This window comes from Peromyscus maniculatus, chromosome 5, assembly GCF_049852395.1.
Source record: "Peromyscus maniculatus bairdii isolate BWxNUB_F1_BW_parent chromosome 5, HU_Pman_BW_mat_3.1, whole genome shotgun sequence".
NCBI lineage: Eukaryota > Metazoa > Chordata > Mammalia > Rodentia > Cricetidae > Peromyscus > Peromyscus maniculatus.
This window is the reverse complement of record NC_134856.1, coordinates 94,934,244-94,957,940: the sequence shown is the minus strand read 5'-3', so window position 1 is coordinate 94,957,940 and position 23,697 is coordinate 94,934,244. Positions and strand designations below refer to the sequence as shown.

Here is a 23,697-nt window from a genome sequence, read left to right as displayed (position 1 = left end):
CTGGTCACATTGCATCTGCACTCAGGAAGCAGAAAGAGATGAATGCTGATGCTCAGCCCATTTTCCTCTTTTTATTTAGTTTGAGATCCCCACCCACAGATGGTGCTGTTTGCATTCAGGTTGTGAATGTAGTTCCCTCCTCAGTTAAACCCTTTGGTAAACTTCCTATAGACACATAAGCCTTTGGCTTGTCCTCTAGGTCATTCTAAATCCTGTTAAGTTGACAGTGGAGATGAAACCATCACATGATCTAACCATGGTTTTATAGTCCTAGTGGTCAACATTTTCTCCTTTTGTCAGGCTTGGTCAGTAGAGAAAGGATTGTATGGTATTTTCTTTCTGTACTCAAGACATTTTAAACAAAAGCAAGTAGGAGATGAAGGTAGTTTTAAATCAGTTTTGTGCTCAGAATAAGCCACGTTGGCTAAATCTTGTCAATTTGGTCTTGACATTAGAATTGTCTTTCCTTAGTTTTTAATGGTCCCTTAATGGAGCTTTTTGTGATAGAGAATAATTTCTACTGGCTAGACCTGCTAGAAAATGTTTCAACTGAGCTGATTGTATTGTTTAACATTTGTTCTAAATTGGCTTTGAAAATGCTGAATCAAGGGGGGAACATTATTCACCCCCAGATCTAGATAGAAATGATATTGGAAGAAGTCAACAGTGAGAACACACTGTGTAATAAATCTTGCCCTCAGAGCCTCCAGCACACTGGCTGGAACATCCACTTCTGGCTCAGTGTTTCTCTTGTCTGGCTGTGTTAGTGAGACTTTCACTTAACCTTTTATTTCAGCAAAACATGCTTTGAATCATAACATATTTTTTCTTTTCTGTTTTTATTAGAGAGCGATAGAAATTATGTCCATCCCGTAGAGAGGTAGGATTTTGTGAAATTGCTGCAGTGTTTGAAAGTTCAGTCATAAAGAGAATGAAAGGTAGAAAGAAAATATCAAACAAACTAAAGTGTACCATCTGATAATTATGATTTATTTGCATTAATATAATTCTGAAGTCCCATTTGGCCTTGTGCTGAAAGGAACTAAATATACTTCCAAATTCATTAGTTGCTTATCTTTCAAACGAGAAGACATCACTTGCAATATTTCAAGTTATGATCACACCTACATGGTACTATGGTGTCACACTGTCTAATCCTATCTGGTATTCATTCAAATTTTCTGGAACACTTCCAAATTCCTATATATCCAGTATAATATGCTAAGTATTTGCTGGTTTTATGGTTACAACAGGCTCCCATCCTCATATGGCCTTCTATTGGTAAACACTATATGAGTTTTTTTTTTTTTGGTTAAGAAATTGGAAAGCATATATCAATAAATAAAATTATATTCTTTTCAGTGATTTTTTTAAAAATATCCATAAATTAGCTCTATAAAAAGGCCAATCTAAAGCTGGAACACAACACAATTAGCTGCAGAATAGCACAAGACTCTCACTTACGGTGGTGGTTTTCTTTACTCTAATTTGGCTTGTTTGCATTATAAACCAGTGTACCTCTCTGCTCTTCAACCCCTTTGTCTTTGTCTTCTGCTTTGTCCAACTGATCTCCTAGCTTTCATATTTTCTTTCAGTTGTTAGTAATTGTGAAACACTCCATCTCACCTTTTATTTTAAGACACCAAAGGATATTTGCAGTTGGAGCATGACTAAATGTTGAAACATTACTAAATGATGAGAAACATTTTTAAGAAGAATTCAGTTTCTGGAAACTTCTCTTTGTTTTGATTATATCAGCCTTTTCATCCTACTTAAAGAGGAATGCATGAAGACCCTATTGGAATCTTGGAAATATAGAGGAAAAAAATCAACACAACTGAGTTCTTTGTTTTGATTCATGGGCTGCAGATTGGTTAGGTGTGGCCTCTGCTACCCCCATGTTGAGGCCACTGAGAAAATGCGTTTTTAGCAGTCTGCTCTTCTTTGCTGTCTTCAGGTTAAACTACCCTCTCATCTTCATTTTTGGGATGTGCTACTTTCTCCCTCAAGGATCAAGGAACAGTTGAAAGTTCATTATTATTTCAATTCTCAGCTAAGGAAAAATCATCGAAGAACTGTGTATATCTTTATTTCCTCTTCAGAAGCTTTTGTTTTCCCACCAGCGCAGAAGCTTGAGGGTCTCTTAAAGAAGATGAGTCACGTTGTCAAGAGCTGCAGTTACACAAGAAGGAAACATTCCTGATACCTGTATTTCCATCAAGGCGTGCAGTTGGATCAGGGGTCTGGTTCATGACCCTAGTGGATCTTGAAAAGACACCAGTTTGGTTAGAACAGCAGAAAGCTGATAATTTTGGCAATCAGAATGTTTTGTCTCAAGGAGCATGCAGGCCATGGTGCTGCTTTTGTTCTCTCGTCCTTTGTCACCAGGGAATAGCTAAAGACAAAGCTGCAATGGTGTTTCTGTAAGAGCCTTAGGGAAGGAAATGTAATCTGCAAGGCGCAGGGAACCTAAGATTCTGTGTCTCCAGTAAGTGAGTTTTCAAAAGCCTTCTTCAAATGCTGGACATGATGGAGCACACCTGGATTCCACGGCTTTTGTGAATGCAGGGAGGAGGATCTCAAGTTCCTGGGATGACTGTGCTATATATTAGAACACTGTCAGAAAGAGTGAAAGAGAGAGAGACAGAGACAGACAGATAGAGAGACAGAGAGACAGGAAGGAAGGAAGGAAGGAAGGAAGGAAGGAAGGAAGGAAGGAAGGAAGGAAGGATGGATAAATAAATATTTTTCAAATTTGCAATTTTCTTAGGAAAGCTCACATGCAGTTTGAAGGAAAAACAATTTCTTTCCATGTAATCCATCTTTCTGTTTTAGTTTTCTAATTTTATTTATTTTATGGCATGATAAAAATATCTCAATGAGAAATTAAAATGATACACCTGGACGATGCTCCCAAGGACAATGTACCAGAAAAAAAAAAAAAAAAAATCCTACACGGATCAGAAGAGCGAGCCCCCAGCTCAGTGGAACCAAGAGAAAATTTGCAACCTTTCTTCGTGAAGCAGGAGCCTTTGTTTGTTGTTGCTGTTGGTTGGTTTTGGTTTTGTGTGTTTGTTTTGCTTCTTTATCAGTATTTCTCAGTTGCCCAGTTGTTTTCCAATATTTTCCGTTTCTTCCAGAAATATTCATCACTATTGAAATTTAGTTGTCAGATATGAAAATTGAAAATGGTCTTTGTCTAGGGGTTGTGTTTATAAGAGAAGGTGATTTGCTGTCCTGTCAACTCCCTGGTTTCCCTGAGCTCAAGTATCCAGTGTGATTTCCTTGATAAAGGTAACAATGGGAGCTTGATTAGGAGGTGTCTGAGCAGGTCTCTGAGCCAATCCACCCACTTTGGGAGCGCAAACAGCGGATGGTTGCTTTTATTTTCTTTGTCCTCTTTGTGGCTTTCTGGGGATTATCTTTGTGCTTTTGGTAAATGGATGGTTTTTTCCCCCCCAACCTCTTGGCCTTTTTGGTTAGTGAAAAGTGGTAGGGGACAGTTCCGCAGAGTGGAACTTCTTGTCTTTGTCTTCCTGAGAGTCTCTTTGGAGATGGAGTTGGTTAGGCTTACATTAAATACAGGTTCCGTTTTCAGCTCTGGTGACAGATGGAAAGCAAAAGAGTGTTGGGTCCAAAAGGAAGAATCAGCTGTTGCTCATGAATTTTAAACCACGATTGGAGAGCAGACAAAAGGGTCTTTTTTTTTTTTTTTCTGTTTTCTCACACCTGTGTTGTAATGACAGTATGGTTTTTGTGTGTCTGTGTGGTTTCGTTTCTGTTGTTTTTGATTTCTCAGGAAGAGGTTTAAACATGAAGGCAACCCTTTCAGGCTAACGTTAGCATGGCTACAGACAAAGCACAGCGGCCTCTTTTATTTTTCTTTCTCTGCTTCCATTTAGGCCTATCACATAATTTAAGGAAAAAAAATTATCACAGGAGCTCTTAACTAAAGTATGGGGAAAAAAACCAACAAAAACACCTGATCAATTTTGTTTTTGCAGCACGATATTATCAAAGATTTAAGAAACAAATTTGCCAGCCTCGGCGAGAACTCTCTGGTAACAGCATAAATGTCTGTGTTGGTTGCTTTTGATTTGAAGGTTTCTTTTCTTTTTCTTTCTTTCTTTCTTTTTTTTTCATTTGTTTGAGCCCATTTCTCCCCTGCCCCCTCCTTTTAGTTCACTTTCTTTCTCATACTCTGTAATGAGCAAGCCTTCATTTTTTAAACCTCTTCCATCTTTCAATGTCTATTTTCCGTACTCTGGATGGAAAGTTGACGGCGGCACAGTTGTCATCCTGGCTACTGCTGCGGTGCCTACTGCCCTAGGTCACTTATGTTTTGGCCGTTGTGTTAACGGACATGATACTAATTGAGCGTTTCATGTCCCATTGACTAAGCTTCTCTACCACGCCATTTGATGGACGCGCTGTCACAGGGCTCTATGCAACTTGCACTCTGCAACTTATACTGCTTAGTTCCGTCTCAATTCTCCAGCGAACTGGATTGCTCAAGTGAATGATCATACCAGCCTTGAACTTGCTGTGCCTTTATATTTTCCTCTTGATTTCCTTCTTTATGTTCACAGCGGTAGCTTAAGTGGAAAAGAACAAACAGCAGCCATTGCTCTAGCGGCACCATGCAGTCTCTTTTGTTACCTCCTGAGAATACAAAATATAAAGGCACATTGCTTCTCTTATTCTTTGGGGGGCAATCGGGGTGATCTGTATCATAAATCCACGACTCAGTTGAAGCCTACCTTTTTTATCCATATCAGCTTTCAATTTTGCTTAAACTCCAAGACGTCTAAGTTAATGTTCTTTTTGTTTTTGTTTTTCTGTGATTCACTGGTAACTTGCAACTCGAGCCATTTGCTGAGCAGTATCAAGTTATGGCCATGACCTAGGAGATTACCAAAAATACATGACCAACTCTATGCACAGATGTATCAATCGGAACGTGCAAGTTTCAAAGATGAAGTGTGAAACAGGCTTTGGACTGATCAACCAATTAAAATTGAGAAAAAAATGCATCCTGATAAACCAATATTAAAAGTATATCGGGAAAAATATCAAGGGAAAAAAACAAACAAAACAAAACCATGAGTTGAATATGTGCCTATCTGTTTGATAACATTGTTGGTGTTGAAATGGTCCATAATGTTGTCATAGAGCCCATACATGAAGAGATAACTAGAAATGTGGTCTGTAGAGAACTACTGTGATGTATGATAGCCACTACATAAATGGTTGGAATTTGTGTTCAGGAAAAAGAAATGGAGAAGCAGAAACTTCTCTACCAGCAAGCCAGACTGCATGACCGTGGGGCAGCAGAGATGGTGCTTCAGACCATCAGTGCCAGCAAAGGTAAGGTTTGTTCCTCTCCCCTAGGGTCACCATTCAGCACCAGCAAAGAAGAGGTTTATTCATGTCCCACAAGGAGCACCACTCAGAGCCAGCAAGAATGAGGTTCATTCCTGCCCACCCCTACTAGAGGGGGGCTCCATTTTCTAGATACTATACTGAACACAAAGTCTGTGTTCTAATAAAACTTTATTTACGGTGCAGATAGAGGCTATACTTGGTCCTTGGGCCATAATTTGTTGAATTTTGATAGAAATGTTTAGACATCTTATATGAATCATTTAAAACTAATAAAAGATTGTCCACCTCATTAACCAGTCATTTCAAGATTATTTTCCCACGTTAGTAACACCTTTGTGAAAACTTTTTTAAAATTTCTAAATATTATTAAAAAATTGCTAAATTAAATCACATAATAAAATTAACCAGACACAATATATAACTCAGTGAACTTCTGTATAGTTAGAATATTCATTTGGAACAGAGGTGTGGAACTTCACACTTTTATACTTTCAATATCAGATATATTTTATGTACTTATCTACCACCAAAAGGTAAAAAATCCTCAATGGAGTTAGAACTAAAGGAACAAATAGTTTCATATCCTCTTTCATAACTCATGTCCATGGGTGGACTTAGAGTGTAGAATATTAAATGATGTCACGTGATCTCAGAAAAAAATCTACATCTTCTCTCTCATATACTGCATGTAGCTAATTTTATAGATTAAAGATTTTATTTTGTACATTATATATAAACAAATGTACATGTGAGCACAGTGTGACATATAGAAAAGAGAACAAGAAAGAATGAAAAATAAATGTTGAGGAAGAACTGAATGAAGTAAAGGACATGAGAGAAACACTTTTAATGTTACCTGTACTCAAATGGAAAAGGTAATGTGAAAAATGGAAAAAATTCGTGATTTTTTAAGTAATGTATATCTTATTAAACTCTATTGCCCCAAGTAGAGGTTAATAATATAGAAACAAGATACAACCAATGATAGACAAATAGTTTTTTGTCATTATCCAATTAGCTTAAAACTGTAAATATACATAAGTGTATATGCATATATTAAGAGTAATGAATGAAAATGACAAAAGTTAAAATATAATACTTTTGAAGGAAGGCAAGACATTTTCCTTCAGGGGAGCTCTAAGTAGCTTGAACTCATTTAAATATTATCTTAATATGGATATATTACAATCTTAATATAGATTATATATATATATATACACACATAAGCTTGAACCTTAGTACTTCCAGTCTTAGTATTTCAGAGTCAAGTTTTCTTCCCATTCTTTCCTATATCTTCACGTAGTTTCCATTCTTGAATACATTACACAGAATATAATTAAAATATTAGCAGTGGAAGGTTGGTGTAGTTTGATTGCATTCATGCTTTTTGTTACATACGCCGGCCGGCCCTCTTTCCATAACAGAGACTTATATGGGGCAATAGGGACTTTAAAAGTGTGTTGTGGTTTTTTGTTTGTTTGTTTTTTTAAGATAACATAAGTTAACATCATGAAAGAAATGGAATTCTATTGTTTCTGTGTCTTTAAAAAGGTGAAACTGGACCAATGGTGGCTGCTACTTTGAAACTGGGCATTGCTATTTTAAATGGTGGGAACTCTACAGTACAGCAGGTAACCAACATTGTTGAGCAAGCCACATGATATGATTTTCTATTTGCCTTAAAAACTTCATTAGCACATAGCCCTTGTATGAAGTGCTATGTTTCATATAGACATTTTTATTCAAATACCTCATGTTCTATGACAGTGTTTGCCCTCTCATTGGTCCCTCTTATCCCCTTCACACTCAAGGTCTTCCTTTCCTCCACATGATCCCCTTGACTTTTTTTTTTTTTTTTTTTTTTTGGTTTTTCGAGACAGGGTTTCTTTGTGTAGCTTTGCGCCTTTCCTGGAACTCACTTGGTAGCCCAGGCTGGCCTCGAACTCACAGAGATCCACCTGCCTCTGCCTCCCGAGTGCTGGGATTAAAGGCATGCGCCACCACCGCCCGGCAATCCCCTTGACTTTTAAGTAGCAAAGCAGTACCTTCCCCTAACCCTTGAGTGTGCCCATCATCTCATATATACAGATACTTCCCAACTAGAAGTGGGGTTTTGTTCGATAAATTCATCATAGGTTGAAACCATGTGTTGAAATGGCATTAACTACCCCAGTCCTATGAGATGGCATAGCTCCACTACACAGTATGTAGTTAGAGGCTGAGTTATTTGCCCTCTGGTCCCAGTCCTTTGAAGGCAGAACCATAGTTCTCTGATGCCCCCTAGCATTGTGTGAGATTGTCACACTGCACATAGCCATGCTAGGAAAACAATGCAGTGGGACCAGGACCTGTCCTTAGTGAATGAGCTGGTTGTTTGGAACCTGGGGCTTATGCAGGGACACTTTGCTTACTTAGCCTGGGTGAAGGGAGGAGGGTACTGGACCTGCTTTAACTGAATCTACCAGGCTGAGCTGAATCCCCAGGAGAGTCCTTGTCCTGGAGGAGATGGAAATGGAGGTGGGGTGGGGAGGGCAGGAGGAGGGAGGACAGGGAAATCCGTGGCTGATATGTAAAATTAAATTAAATTATAAAAAAAATCTCAAATTCAAGGTGTGCATTCAATGTAATGCATATCCCTATTGCAGCATCATAAAGTTTTTTTTTTTTTTTAAAATCCTGAATGGAACCATCATGTATAGAGGGAGATGCACACTTTTTATTTGAAACTCCTCAAACATAATATCCTGTTGCTGGAGAATTTCTCTCTAGCTCCCGCCCCCAAGTCCCACCAGTCCCAGAGCCCACTTATAAAATAAACACACAGATGCTTACATTATTTAAACTGCTTGGCCCTTAGATCAGGCCTATCATTGTCTAGCTCTTACTCTTATATTTAGCCCATTTCTATTAATCTTTACTTTGCCTCGTGGCTCGTGGCTTACCGGTACTTTACATTTTCCTTGTCCTGGAGGTGGCTCCAGGCAGTCTCTCCTCTCCTTCCTCCTTTCTTCCTTCTCCTCTGTTAGTCCTGCCTATACTTCCTGTCTGGCTATTGGCCAATCAAGGTTTTATTTATTGACCAATCAGAGTAATTTGACATACAGACCATCCCACATCAATATCCTTATTAGGGATAGCTGTTTTGTGATGCTATGTAGCAAGCAACTGACAAGACAGATCTAACTATTGCCTTAGCATGTTTTGAATTCATGATTAACAAAAATATTGATTATGGACTCTGAACATCCCCTTTGAGAATAGAGAATTTTTGAATGGGTCACTGGTTCCTGCTTTACTTCAGAATCTGCGACTGAGATGGTAAAAAATGTGGCTCTACCACATCAGCACAAGGTTCCTCCTCCAGCTCTCTGTTGCTGATGCTGCTTATAGAACCAACCTTTGACTCGAACCCTGTGCACAGTGTCCACATGAACCTTCAGAGTTATGTGTGTTAGAAATCTGAATGTCTAAATGCTTAGGCAGTGGCAGGAATGAATTACCAGTGTCACTCTCCCAACAGGGTGCTTATGGTTGCTCATGTCTAGCTACAGCCACACCTGCCAGTGTGCATCAACCTCACTCCCAATAGTTATTGTTATGTCATGGGAAAGATGGCAATAGCAGTATTTGTGTGTATAGACTTCTTTTAAGCATTTGTTTAAAAATAGAAAGCATAACTTGATTATTTATTTATACACACTTTATGAGCACATATTTTTTTACGTGATGGTGGCTTTCATTATGACATTTGCACACACACACACACACACACACACACACACACACACACACACATTTTGATCCTATTCAACCCTGTTACCCTCTCTTGTCCCCCTCCCATTCCCACTGTTCCTCTTCCTTTTCACAGCTATTCCTCTTTTGCTTTCTTATCTCTTTCTTTTGATGGCTCAATGAGTTAATTAGGGTTTTGTTACTCACAGGAACACAGGCAACTTGCCAGCACTTGCACCACCAAAGAAAATGACTTTCCATTCTCCAGCTACCATTAACTACCTAAAGATCCTTACAGAAGGAAGGGCCTCTAGTCCCCTCCATGATGGAATGTTGACTGTCCCAATTTTGTGCAGGGCTTGTGCAAGTAACCATAGCAGCTGAGAGCCAGAGTGTAAGACCACATCATATCCAGGAGATGGTGTTCCACATACTCCACCCATTCCCATGGCTCTTGCATTCTCTCTGCCCCTTCTTTTGTGATGTTCCCTGATGGGGTGATAGAGATGTCTCACTGAAGGCTGAGTGTCCAAAAGTCACATATTCTCAAACAAACAGTGATGAGTCACTGCATGTTTCTTTACTTTAAAAGCTAACAGCACATTTGTGCTCAGCAACTATGTGTTTTCTCTGTTTCTGTAGAAGATGCTAGACTACCTGAAGGAGAAGAAGGATGTAGGCTTCTTCCAGAGTCTGGCGGGCCTCATGCAGTCTTGTAGGTGAGGATATGTAGTTGGTCCTGCTTTACACAGTGGCATGATTCAAAGTATTTGTTTTGTATTGCACAACAGTTATTAGACAAACAAGAATGGTTCATGAACAAGGAGTAGGTAGGTGGTGTCTTATTGCCTGTCCTGTTTGTAGTGTTAGTAATGTCTTAAGTAACACTTTAGTAGGTATTTTCAGAGTCTGTGGGCTTAAATAGGGACCTTTGAGAATGAAGTACCTTCTCTGTACTTGAAAATAAGCCTTACAGTTTTGTTTTGTTTTAAGACAAGGTAAAACAGAAAATTCTGTTGAGCATTATTTGGGAACTTTGAAGGCACTTTTAATGGGGGCATTTCTCATTTTGTTTTCATAGTGATCTCTAATTATCTCATTACAATAGTCATTTTCCATTTTTTACATTGTTTAGAATCATTCAGGGAACATTTGATTGACAAGCTTGATACAAGCTTAATGCAAGCAGTTCCAGTTGCAGAAACACAACCATTGTATTTCTGCACATTTGTTAACAGTAATATTCTCTCTGAGATGAAATCTATGAACCTTGTACTTGACTTTCACATATATCATTCATTGTGGGCCCTGGGAGACTGGCTGGTCTGCCTCTAGGAAAATGAGAATGGAATGCAGTAGATTGGGAAATGTTTTCAGCAAATACTACCATTTAGTGCACATTTGAAGGCATTTTAGTGTGTAGGCATTTGCCTTCCTAAACGAAGAAAATGACCTGTTTGTCCTGTGAATGTCTTCTTCCTTTTAATTGTAGTGTCCTCGACCTGAATGCCTTTGAGAGGCAAAACAAAGCTGAAGGACTTGGGATGGTGACTGAAGAAGGATCAGGTATTGATCACTTCAATGGAAAGGGCCCTTGTCCCTGCTCTTCCTGAGATGTGTTCATTTGCAACTACATTTTCAAGAAGGGAGAGTCAGAAATACTTTTAAATAGATAACATGCTTAGGAGCTCATTTGAAAGTTCACCTCTAAAACCTATATTCCACATTAATCCTGACACTACTGTCAATGCCCCTTCTCCTAGTTGGATAGTTACAAAGAGATAAAAGACTAAAAAGAGATAAAGACCTTTGTTGGAGATTTATCCGCAAAATCAAAGTATATGCAAGAAGAGATAATATTTCACTTTCTTTGGCCATTTTAGCAAGCTGCAGGCTCATTTTCTTCCTCCTTAGGACAACCACCCATTCATCTCCTTCAGTTTCTCTCTCTCCCTATCCCCTCCTCTTTGGTATAGTTACCATTCTCTCATCTTTTCAAGTCCAGATCTTGTTTGATTAAAAAAAAAACCAGAGTTGTTTTTTATATTTAAATAGTTGTAACTACTTTATTTAGACATTTCCCAGAGCTCATGCCATCTAAGAATGTTTCTATCAATAGAAAGATGGCCATGTAATAATGCCCTGAAAGCAGAAGTCATCAGTGGTACCCTGTTCATTTTAGGAATATTTATTAAGAAAAATTATCTTCAACTTTTTTGTTTCAATCTCTCTTGATTCTCTTATGTCTGATTTTAAAACCATTTTAGTGTCTGTGGGGCCCTGCCTGTTTCTCTGCTTCTGTTTGCTTGGTCTGACTTAGACTCAGCACAGTGGCAGGTGGCATATTAGATTTTGGAACACTGCATCCTTCCTTGGATTAATTTTATTTCAAAAAGTAAATGTTGTGCCATCCGTCATTTGTAGTTTTTCCTGGCCATTCTGAAATATTTTTGAATGAACTAATCTTTTTATGTCTGTGTATTTTTGTTCTTACTAGTAGCAAAAAGAGCCATTTCTTTCTTATTATCTCCTATCTTTTGTTACTGGGACATATTGTGACCCTGCTAGGCCCATGTGGCTTCTATGTTATTTAATTTGTGATGTTTTCATAAGTAGGTCCAGCCATCACCTTCAAGCCATCAGGTCCTTTAATCATTTCCTCCTGTCAAAAGGGTCACCAGCACCATTCTAAACCTTCTGATATTTTCTTGCCCCAGGGCCCCATGAGAGAAATGAGGGACATTAGAAACCTTGGGGCACTTTCCTGCCTACCTCCAGCAACTCAGCATCCTGGGTATTTTTTTTAGATGTACAATACCAAATAGCAAATGAATCTTCTGCCTAAAGTCTCACTCCCCGGGTTAGAATTTGAAGGTAGTTTAGTTCCCCCTCCACTTATTATAGAATATTTCAGCCCCTAAACGAGATCCAGTTTTTCAATCTCATACTCTGTTTATATCCATGTCAGGGACTGGAGAGATTGCTCAGTGGTTAAAGTGTTTAACTCACAAGTGTAAGGACTAGAGTTTGATCTCCTAGAACCCCCCAAAAATACTGGGTGAGCATGGTCGCAAACCTCTAATTCTGTCCTCCAAAGGGAGAGACAGGGGCTCCCCAGAGCAAGCTGGCTAGCAAGACAAGCCATAGAGGTGATGCCTGGGTTTGATGGAGAGATCTTGCTTCTGTGAATAAAGTGGAGGTATGATTTCCAACATCAACCTCAGGCTTCCACATACATTTGTACTCATGCACATATGGAAACACGTACACACACACACACACACACACACACACACACACACACACACACACCATACACAGAACAGGAAGTGACAAAAGAAAAGAAAATCAATCATTTCCAACAAAAGGAAGATAGACACACAGGGTGTTCCCTCCTGGGTCAGCCAGATGTGGATTAGAAGGGTGGTGTTTTAGCTCCCAATCAGACGGCCATGACAGTGAGGCCATGACAGTGGCCACCTGGGTGTAACAGTTATGTACACCTCTCATGAAGAGGTTGGTTTTGTCTCTGCATTGTTTTTTATATCACACACAAATTACCAGGATTAGTAAATCACTTTCCTAATCTATTTCCTTACAGTAGTAAATGAAAACCCTACGTTCAACTTCTTTCTCTTCCATTTTCTTTTCTTTCAACTACTGTCATGTACCACCTTCCTTTCCTCAGTCATCACTCATGAGCGTGGTAACTATGAAAAGCAGGCGGCTGTTTGTTATTTGCTTTTTGTCTAGGCTACCTATGTGTACATACTCGGTAGTGACTGTTTTGTTCATTTTTTTTCCTTTTATTGTCTTTTGATAAGTAGATTATTTAATGTCTATCCTGCATCCTGTCCCTTTGTTTAAACATTTATAAACCCAGCTGTGTTCCTTTCTTTTTGTCTTATTTCTGTAAAGTTGAACAATTATTCATATACAAGATATGAAGGGGCCACAGGATTTAAATAACAATGTTTTAATTGTCCTCTTGTGTTTCTTTCATTTACACAATGGTCCTCAGGGGCCCAGTGTTTGCAACTGCCGTGTGAATGAAGGAGTCCCAGAATGTGTGTGCCCATCCCACTGTGATGTGTCCATCATGAACATACTGTGGCTTTATGACTGTATCACGTGCATGGCAATCTGTGCTACATCAGGAATAGTGACCTATGACTAGCCAGTGACTCTGCCACTGGCCTTCCAACAGGAGGTCCACCAGGTCATTTTCTCTTCCTTTGAAAAATATCACAGATTTAAAAAGTTCTTTGGCATAAAAGTTATTTTCATCCCTGGGACTAAATTAAAAAAAAAATAGTGTCTCCATTTTACTCTTCAAAGAGACAATGTTTGTAACCTCTGAAGGACAGTGCAGGAACAAGGGAAGAAAGAGGGGTGGGCTATTTATTTATTTGTTTTTAGTGGAACCTAGTATGTCAAGAAGGCTTTTGAACAAGAAACATATTAGAACACTCCACTGGTTCCTGATCTCTGATAGTACTACTACATCTCCAGCTCTACCTCAAGAATTCTTGTAGTGATGCACTTTGGGTGTGTGCCTGTCATTCCTGTGCTCAGTTCATTCATTTTTTAATATTCTGTAAAAGTGAAGAAAAGCGCACACCTCTTTGGAGAAGGAAAAATTGGTCATCCTTCTGAAAATCCTTCATCCTCCATTCAAGGCTCACATCACACAGGCTTGGCACTGGGGAAACAAATGATGACTTGACTGTATCTGCTCAGCCTGATGCACTGTTTTCATGAAGTGATGCCTGTTTCTGGTGGTGATAATATGACCGCAGTTACAAAACTCATGAACTCACGTGAATGAAGATTCTGGTGCCCACAGCTCCTCCAGTAAGGGAAGCTATGGGCTGGATGTTATGGGTGAAGAGACAGATGCATCAGGAAGGTGATCTGACTTGGTAGACATCACACAGCTGTCTGTCAAGGCCAAGGTGGAAATATGGGCATGCTGCTTCATTCCAGTGAGTTTGTGAATTCCATGAGCTGAGCCAATGTTTGCACCTCTTGTGCAAGCATCAAAATCTTTCTTTTCTTTTCTTTATTTTATTTTGAAATTTTTACTGTTATTGGTGCTATTCCTAATCTGATCAGGAGAATTCCCTTAGGAGCCAGGGGTTAGTTTCAGGTTTGTATATACATATTTGGATGAGTGATGGGCTTTCCTGTTTTCTGACTATAGCTGTTGCCATGTCAGTTTGTATAATTTCCTCTGTTGTTTCTGCTCTCTACTAAATGTCTTCCATTTTGACAAAGACCTCTATGTCCCAGTTAAAAACAACAAAAACTAAAATCACTCACACACACACACACACACACACACAAAACCTAAAAACCTTCGGAAACTGTGCTTCGTGGCGGTGTGGTATACTCACTATTGCTCTTTCTGCCTCTCTGTATATTTTATACTCATATAGCTTCTTAAAACTGACATCATGTGAGCTGAGCATAGTGCTGCAGGCATTTCATCTCAGCACTGGGGAGGCCGAGGAGTTTGAGGCCACTCTGCTCTACATCCTGAGTTTCAGGACAGCCAAGATTACCTAGTGAGACACTGTCTCAGGAAAATCAATCAAACACACACACACACACACACACACACACACACACACACACACACACACACACAATTCCTATATTAATATTTTCGTCTCATCCTTGGATTTTTAGCTTTTTCTTTCTCAGAACCATTTAACCTCACTATCAAGCCATCAGGAATTTAAAAGTGTAGTTTCTCTTCTTTCAGAGTTCTTCTGGTACACAGTAGAAGAGATTGTGTTTTGTTTTGGTCATTGTGGATGTCATGGGCAAGATAAACCTTTGAAGTTGATCTGATTCTATAGAATTTGTTTGATTATAAATAAATCCCTTCTAAACATTAACTACAAACACCCCTGCTACCCAATCTCAACTCTATTTAAAAATATTTTACTTTGAAGTTTTAATATTTATTGAGATTGCCAAATTCATGTGAGGGTGAAGCAACAAAGATTAATTTTTTAATTAATTAAACAGGATTTTATTAATTTTGAGGATTTGGCTACCTTAACTTTTATTAAAGTTGTTTTTGTATTGCTTCATCTTGCACTAGCTTTCTCTCATTCAAGATTTTCAAATTCCATTCAAAAGTGAGTCTTGGTGTCTTATATATTTTATTCTGCCCCCCTGCTTTTAGGAAAGACTTTGATGTTAGTTTATGGAACCAAATAACTTTTCTTTTGAACCTTTGAAGCACTCAATGGAGTGTCTGAGGGGTGCTGGCTGGTGTCCTAGGCACTGGAGAAGATGATTATGAGAATTCCATGTTATGTAGAGATTTACAAGCATACAACTTCAGAAAGTCTCTTGGTATGAGTGAATTGACTGGAAATGCCCCCAGCTGGGGTCATGACTTATCATAATAGGGATGAAATCTGGCCTGAAGTGGGAGTCTTTATGGAGAAGGAAGCCTGGTACTCCATGTGGAAGGGGCAACACACAAAAGCTTATTGTGCAGAAAAAAAGGTAGGATTGTGGATAACCTGGTCAGATTGAAGAGACAACTTGATTAGTGTAGATAGTTGAAATAGAGTTAAAGATGTCAATGTAAAAACCCAAAGTCATACCTCAAAAGGAATAGGAGAGTCTTTATTCTGGAGCCAAGCATGAGAGACCATATCTTAGTGTGGTATTATGTAGGTGGAGTTTTGTTTGCATCAGGACTGTCAGTCAGCTCTGGCCTGCCAGCCCCTCCCAAATAACCGCACAGAGACTTATTAATTATGAAAGCATGGCCATTAGCTTAGGCTTGCTTTTAGCTAGCTCTTATAACTCAAATTAACCCATTTCTATTAATCTGTGTGCTTCCCCAAGGCTCATTTACCTCATCTATGTACTTTCCATGCTGCTTCTTCCATGTCTGGTGACTCCTCAGACTCTGCCCTTCTTCTCCCCGGGGTTCTCTCGGCCATGAAAATGCTGCATAGCTACTGGCTGTTTAGCTTTTTTATTAAACCAATCACAGTGACATATATTCATATATTGTAAAGAATATTTTACAGTAACCATTTCAAGAAGTTCTTTGTTTTTTTTTTTATAGTAACAGAACAAAGGAAGTCATAAATAAAGATATTTAAAATACATTGGTGGAAACATCAAGTAGGTGGGTTATAAAAGGTGAGGAAATCTCTGCTGTAGGCCTTAGCTGTTATCTGGTGCCATTTTGGTTGGATGCCCAGGTCTATCTGTACATTACAAAGGATTTACCTAATAACCATAGGGATGCTAAGTCACCTTAACTAGCTATTTATGGGGCTGAAATAGTCCCAGATAGTTTGGTTCTGGATGGGAAACTTTTCAGCTCTCCATAAATCACAGAAATTCTGATAAGATCTGTCATTTAGCCTTATAGGATGTTGAACATGCAGGTCTGCCTTTTTCTGGTAACTTCAGTTTACAATGTGAAACCTTGGAATATCTTCTCCGTCCTGCCAAGAAATTTCTGTTTCGTTCTAGAGCCATAACAGATCTTTAAATAAGTGATGTTGTGTGCAGTGTTAGGTGACCCAAATGGGATGCAGGTCCTAACATCATTGGTAGAAGAATGTGTCTAGGTTTCCCTGATGTTAAAGCACACAGATTTCTCAGGAAAACTTTTGTAATAAACAGACCACCAGCCCTCCAAAGACAGTGACCATCATTCATTCCTTCATGGCTGTCAGAGAGCCCTGAGGTATGTTTAATGACAGATTGTAGGGACATCTTCAGAGAGAACATTTTATCATGAAAGGAATACAACTGTTTATCTGGAGAGCATTCTCACTGGGTTGGTGCTTTTGGACTTTGAGGCAACGTTGTGGATGAAGGTGATCACTGTCTGTAGGGAAGGAGGTCAGCTAGAATGTGGATGAAAGCAGGAATTTCAGGGAGAAAATGGACCTCTGAGATGCAAAGTTCTGGCTGTAAGAGAAGCAATCGCCTATAGTTTGGAAAGTGCCTGTAGCTATTTTAATCCACTGGAGTAACAAAATGCTCAGTCAGCCTGCTGTCTTTTTTATTGTCTTGGCCTCTGAAATAGGAACATCTCGTGCACACGATTTCTCACTAACTCAGTTTTAGTGAGTGTGTTCTGTGGAATTTATAGAGTGTTCCAGATACAGCCTACTTAAATATGCTGTTTTAAAAGTCTAGGTTGTTTGACCTGTGGCTTCATTGCTTTAAAGCTTTACATTTGTTCTTTGACTTAGGTTTCTATTGCTGTGATTAAACACCATGACCAAAACAAAATGGGGAGGAAAGGGTTTATATAAGCTTACAACTCTCATGTCATACTCTTTCACTGAGCAAAGTCAGGGCAGGAACTGAAGACAGGAACCTAGAGATGAAACTGAAACAGAAGCCATAGAGGAATGCTGCTTACTGGATTATTCCCCTACTACTTGCTCAGCCAGCTTTCCTAAAGCCCCCAACACCACTTGTTCATGAGTAGTATTTCACACAGTGGGCTGTGCCTACCCTTTTCAATCATCAGTCAAGAAAACATACCACAAGCTTGCCATAGACCAGGCTTGTGGGGCAAGTTTTTCAACTATAGCTCCCTCTTCCAAAATGACTCTAGCTATATCAAGTTGACATAAATTAAATAACACACTCCTTTTGTGCTTTGCAAATTTCAAAGCAAACCATCTTTATGAGTTTGAGCTAATTCAGTTGCTCAAACACAAAATGAGAAAGTGGGGCGTTTGTTCTTCTCTATAACAAAGTGGGAAATTCAAGGTAAAAGACTGCTTGTATTAATTTCTTTTCCTGTTTGTAGCTGAAGTTTTCTCCAGTCCTGCCCAGCCCCATGGACCCCGCAAATGCTTAGAGAATAACCACTCAGAAGCTTATATTAATTAAACTGCTTGGCCATTAGCTCAGGCCTACCACTGACTAGCTCTTACACTTAAACTCAGCCCATTTTTGTTAATCTATATGTCGCCACATGTTCTGTGGCTTTACCTGTTGCCTTTAAATGTTGCTCCCTGGACAGCCGGCTAGAGTCTCCTGACTCAGCCTTCCTGTTCCCAGAATTCTCTTCTCTGCTTGTCCCGTCTATACTTCCTGCCTGGCTACTGGCCAATCAGCACTTTATTTATATAGAGCAATATCCACAGTACCTGTTTCTGTGATCAAACATCATGACAGGGACAACTTAAGGGAGAAAGGATTCAGTTTGGATTCACAATTCAAGTGCACAGTCCATCATGCTGGGAAGTCAAGGCAGCAGGAGCTTGAATAGCTGTTTAAGCTGGACCCATGGTCAAGAAACAGAGCACAACAAATGTTATACTCAGCTACTCTTTCTACTTTATACACTCCAGGATCCCTCACTCAGGAAACAGTCCTGTACACAGTCATTTAATGTAATTAAGATAATTCTCCATAGGCATGGCCAGAGTCTATCTTCTAGGTGATCCCAGACTGTCAGATTGACAGTTAATGCTAATCATCATACTTCACCAAAGCCACATATTGGAAATGGTTTCCTTGGGTTCTAAAACATAAGTTCATAGTGTAAAGAACATATAGTATACATGATGGTTGTTAGTCCAAGATTTCAATAGTTACTGATACTAGCTTTACGAAGTCTAGATGGGATGGCATACTGGATTCAGAAAGACCATGAAATCTGGATATGTGCTGTTCCCTGCCTGCCTCCTCTATCAGATTGTGGAGTTATTCAGCTTCAGGTCACTGTTCATCCAAAATGGCACCTGACCTAGAGGAGATATTGCATGCTTATTGACAGTCACTGGACTCAGATCTTTAACCTGCAAATAACTATATGGTCTGAGTCAAGTTCCCTATATTCCAATTTGTGGGTTGAATTATAAAAAAGATTATACCTACTTAGTTTATATTATTATAAGTCTCAAGTGAAATCATGTTTCTAGCACAAAATCATGGTAACTCAATGTGAACTGTAAGCCCATTTTGAAAGAAGTAATTCTTTGCTAGTTGACTTATAAGATAACTATAGAAGTTATGTTTAAGTGGCTTAAAAAGTGATATTAAAACTAAATCCATGCATTTAAGTTCCCAAGTTTTTACTACTTAATGGTATTTTCAGTATTAATGTTTTAGCTTTGACATCATATAAAATAAATATTTAAATCCTTTAAAAATCAATTTTAATTAAATTTCTCCATTGCCATCGAGTATTTCTGAGATCATTTAAATGAGGTCTCCTGGGGGAAGGCTTTTGATATGGACACAGTTATAGTTATTATTATTAGAGATATTGATGTAACAAGACCCTGTAACAATGGGAACACTAGTCTTTGGAGCCTATTCTTTTCCAATTATTATTTATGTGCATTCTAAATAGAACTTTTTAATAACAAAGTAATTTTTGTTATTAAATTTTATGGACTTATTAATAAGTATAGTCAATTAATTGTACATTAATATTAGTAGCAACTGAAACAAGCTTTAGCTGGGAAAGAGGCTAAGAACTTCAAACTGTATCCATGGTCATTCTGCATAATCCCTGGTTCTACACAAAGACACATACACACAGACACAGAGTCATATACACACAGAGAGATACAGACACAGAGACACACAGACACAGACAGACAGACACACACACACACACATGCACACCTCTATCCCCAGCACAAATGTCTTATTCAACTTAAACATATACTCATTTGTTATATAACCTGGGTAAACTAGCTGTAAGAATAACAGTGTGTTAACTTTATTAGGTCACATAAAAATGGAATCACTGTTTCATTCTTAGTTTAAATAAACAAGGTCTATCTAGTTTCTTCACAATGAAAATTTAAAATGCTGTGACTGTTTTGCTCCTTTACCATGAAGGTGACTTCCATAAACTATAAATACAATTAAATATAAACAAATATCTCTCAGACAGGCACACCGCTCCAGTCCTTACTGTGTCCTCAACACTGTTCCTCATGCCAACCTTTTAAAATTATCCTTTTTACAATTTATAAACATCCCACAGATGATGAAGAGCCACTGGCAGGGCACAGGGCAGCCCCATTTTATAGATGGAAAGAACTAAGATGCAAAGAACAAGCTCCTCACAAGCAACAGCCTCTAAATAATGCCCTCTGTCTGTCAGTATTGGGCATCTTAAGCTGCTGATAAAGTGAAGCAGAAGGCTGTGCTCCATTATATTCATATCGGCCCCTACAAGACTGTTATAAATATCCCAAGACTGTAAAAGCCCTTTCAACTCCACCTACCTCCTCCATTCCATCACTTGTTACTAATCTCACTTTGCATCCGACTGAGGGATTTCCTTTGCATATATCACAAAACTTGTTGATTGTGCACCATCTGCAGACATAAAGCCGTCTCTGTCTCTGTTACTAGACCACATCCTGGCAGCATGGGCGATGGCAGCATTTTAATTGAGTAGCAGCTAGTTCATGAGGCAGAAGCGTGCTGGTATAAACGTGACATCACTGATAGTGAGCAGAGGCTTGGCTCATCCCCTCCCATCCTTCTGCCCTCTCTCCCATTCTTCTGCTGTATGCAGTGTCCTTAAATAAGTGAAGTTTAAGTTGTATGTGTTTAAGCTTAAGGGAAGAAAACACCACTATGCCAACAATAATGAGTTTGGTTATAACTTATTTCACATTAGGCACACAAGTAGACTATCTCAATATCGTTAGAGTTTTTTTTTTCCTGAATACTTTCCACAAGGCTTGTATTAGCCAGTAGCATTTTGCACATTGAAAATATACTTGCATATGCTATTTTCCATTTTCTGAAATAATAATATCAGTGGGCTCACAGGGAAAGAATCAATGTGTCTGAATGAACTCATGATTTTTTTATTTCAATATCATTTTTGAAGAGTCTCTTGATTTATATGGCTCATGAAAATGATACCCAGAATCATCAATGGAGAGTTTAGCTTTCTATCAGCTTAAACTGTTCTCCTATCATGGACCTAAGCGTTGAGGAATGGACTTATCAGCCATGTGTGGAGGTTCCTCTTAACCTTTGAACTTGTTGCAACATTAGATTGGTATACTTGGCGATTTTATCATGACTTGGGGGTGAATAGGGAAACAAGTACAGTGATTATATATACCTTTTTAATGTTTACATTAGTTATCAAAATGGTTTTGCTTCCTACCCCTACCATTATATGAAGCCTCTCACTTTGAAAGTCACAGACTACGGACTGGTAAGTCCATCAGCTCTCTTGTCTCCATGATCATTCATTTTTCTAGCTGAGCACATTGCGTAGTATTCTTTTTAAACCCAAACTATTTCTAGCCTGTGAAGTTGTTATTTTATTTGAAAACATTAGAACATCCATTCACTGGCAGAACAACTTTTTTTTTGATCATTTTGCTTTCTAAACACATATACATTCCCAAGAAGACATTCATAATTTTGACATTTGTTCTAGTTGCACATCTTTACTTTAACAATCAGCTTTCATTTGTGTGATGCTGTTTCATGTTTGTTTCTTTCCTTGTGTTTTTGTGTCTTGAAGGAAACTGTGATTGTGAATTGCAAAATAGGTAAGGGATCAAGCCCTTTTCCAAGTCTTCATCCTTAGTCATGAAGTATTTGTAGTTTTTATAATTCAATGTGGCTTCTGCCCGAGGACTTGTCATCTTGTTTTCTTACCCTTCTATGTTAGTGATCAGCTCTCAGCTGATCAGTCTTTCTTGGGGTTTTACATGGACAATACTCCCCATCATTTGAAAACACCCCCCAATAGACATATCTCCATTTGAGACACCTGAGGTACTGGCTTTTTAGATGAAAAGTTGATGAAAAATTAAACTGCATTAACCATTTCCACCAGTTGACAATTTTCATGAAGCTCTTTTAATTATTATTTATTAAAGAAACCCTTGGTGCTGTTTTGTAGGTATGTTAGTGGCTTTGCCATGAGCCATGTGATGATGCCTTGAGAGCAAAGCAAGTCTAACATTTATAAAAGATGTAGAGTTCATCACTATGCACAAAACAAGGTAGTGAGAAAGGAAGTTTCAACCTTTGGGTTTTTGTAAAATGTTGCCAACCCATGCTGCTGCTTTTAACAGAGAGAAATCTGAGTTTTAAGATTTACCTGTTCTTTTCTGACAAAGAAAAAGTACATCTATCTGCCAAGCGCATGATCCTAGGAGCTTCAGATAGAAGCGTGGTGGCTGGGACTGGGTTCTGTTCTGGGTGCAGAAAGCTGCTAGCTGGATATGCAAGTGTTGGAGGTGGGGGCTTGAGGGAGGGCACCTGGGATGGTTGCGCTCATCCTCTACTCTTCCCACAGGAGAGAAGGTACTGCAGGATGACGAGTTTACCTGTGATCTCTTCCGATTCCTGCAGCTGCTTTGTGAGGGACACAACTCAGGTGGGTGATCTGCCACCCTGGATGATGAGAGCAAGGAAGTGACCCTCGCAGCTATCACAGCAGCGCCCCATGGCTTCCAAGTGGAGTTGAGCTTCTGAGTTGGTGGGGATTGAGCATTGTTTTACAGGCACTGAGCACTGTGCCTTGGCAGGTGATAAGTGGTACTGCTGCTTGAAAGTCTTTGCATAGCTTTTTCACAGCCCCCTCCCCCCCTCCCCAGTCCCTTGTTCTTCCTCTCCCCCTCCCTTCTCTCCCTCTTCTTCTTCTCTGTCTTCTACTCTTATTCACTCCCTTCCCCCACTCCCTGTACTTCTGCTCCCTCCCAGTGTTTGAGACAAAGTCTCATTGTGTAGCCCCGGCTGGCCCCAAACTAGCTGTGTACACCAGCCTCACCTTGAACTTGCCCCACTCCTTCACCCTCTGCCTCCCAAGTGCTGAGATTGCAAGTGTGCACCATGTCCCTGGCTTTGCTTGATTCTTCCCAGTATTGTAATGTTAGTGAAAACAAGGGGTATGAAAATCATCATCATCATCATAATAATAATAATAATAATAATAATAATAATAATAAATTTTCACAGCAATGTAGACAGCTGTCTCTTTTGTACTAGTTTTACTGACTTGGGTATACACTTGTTTATATTGCTTGATGTATTTCTTTCTTTCTTTTTTTTTTTTTTTTAGTTTTTCGAGACAGGGTTTCTCTGTGTAGCTTTGTGCTTTTCTTGAACTCACTTGGTAGCCCAGGCTGGCCTTGAACTCACAGAGATCTGCCTGGGTCTGCCTCGGGAGTGCTGGGATTAAAGGCGTGCGCTGCTGCCGCTGCCACCACCACCCGGCTGTTTGGTGTATTTCTACTCCTGGTTTTCATATCCAGCTCTTGGCCAGCCTCAGTGTTGTCTTTGTTTTCTAAACATTTTGTGCAATACTTCAGAACACAAGATTCCTGAATAAATAATTCTGTTTTATGTCCTCAATGATGGAAACCTTCTTAGTGATTTATATGGCCAGAGCTCTAGAGTGTGGGATAAGATGATGTTAGCAATGTCTTAGTCTGGAATTGAGCGTTGACATTCTATGAAACTTCTAAGTATGTTTTGGGAGATAATTACTGAATTTAGTGTTTGTTTATGTGGCTGGAAATCAATTCGAGGGCCTTACACATGTGAGGCAGGCTCTCTACCGCTATG

The 23,697-nt window shown here is 39.1% G+C and overlaps 1 protein-coding gene across 2 annotated transcripts in view; it reads left to right on the top strand.

Moving 5' to 3' along the window:
* Positions 1-23,697, top strand: part of Ryr2 (ryanodine receptor 2) — a 581,527-nt gene that overhangs the window by 506,203 nt on the left and 51,627 nt on the right. For both annotated transcript variants that reach the window (XM_076572925.1, XM_076572926.1), the window contains 5 exons: positions 5,268-5,367; positions 6,937-7,016; positions 9,760-9,836; positions 10,610-10,683; positions 22,427-22,507. In XM_076572925.1, the coding sequence (XP_076429040.1) occupies positions 5,268-5,367; positions 6,937-7,016; positions 9,760-9,836; positions 10,610-10,683; positions 22,427-22,507 (412 nt within the window). The remainder of the gene's footprint in view (positions 1-5,267; positions 5,368-6,936; positions 7,017-9,759; positions 9,837-10,609; positions 10,684-22,426; positions 22,508-23,697) is intronic.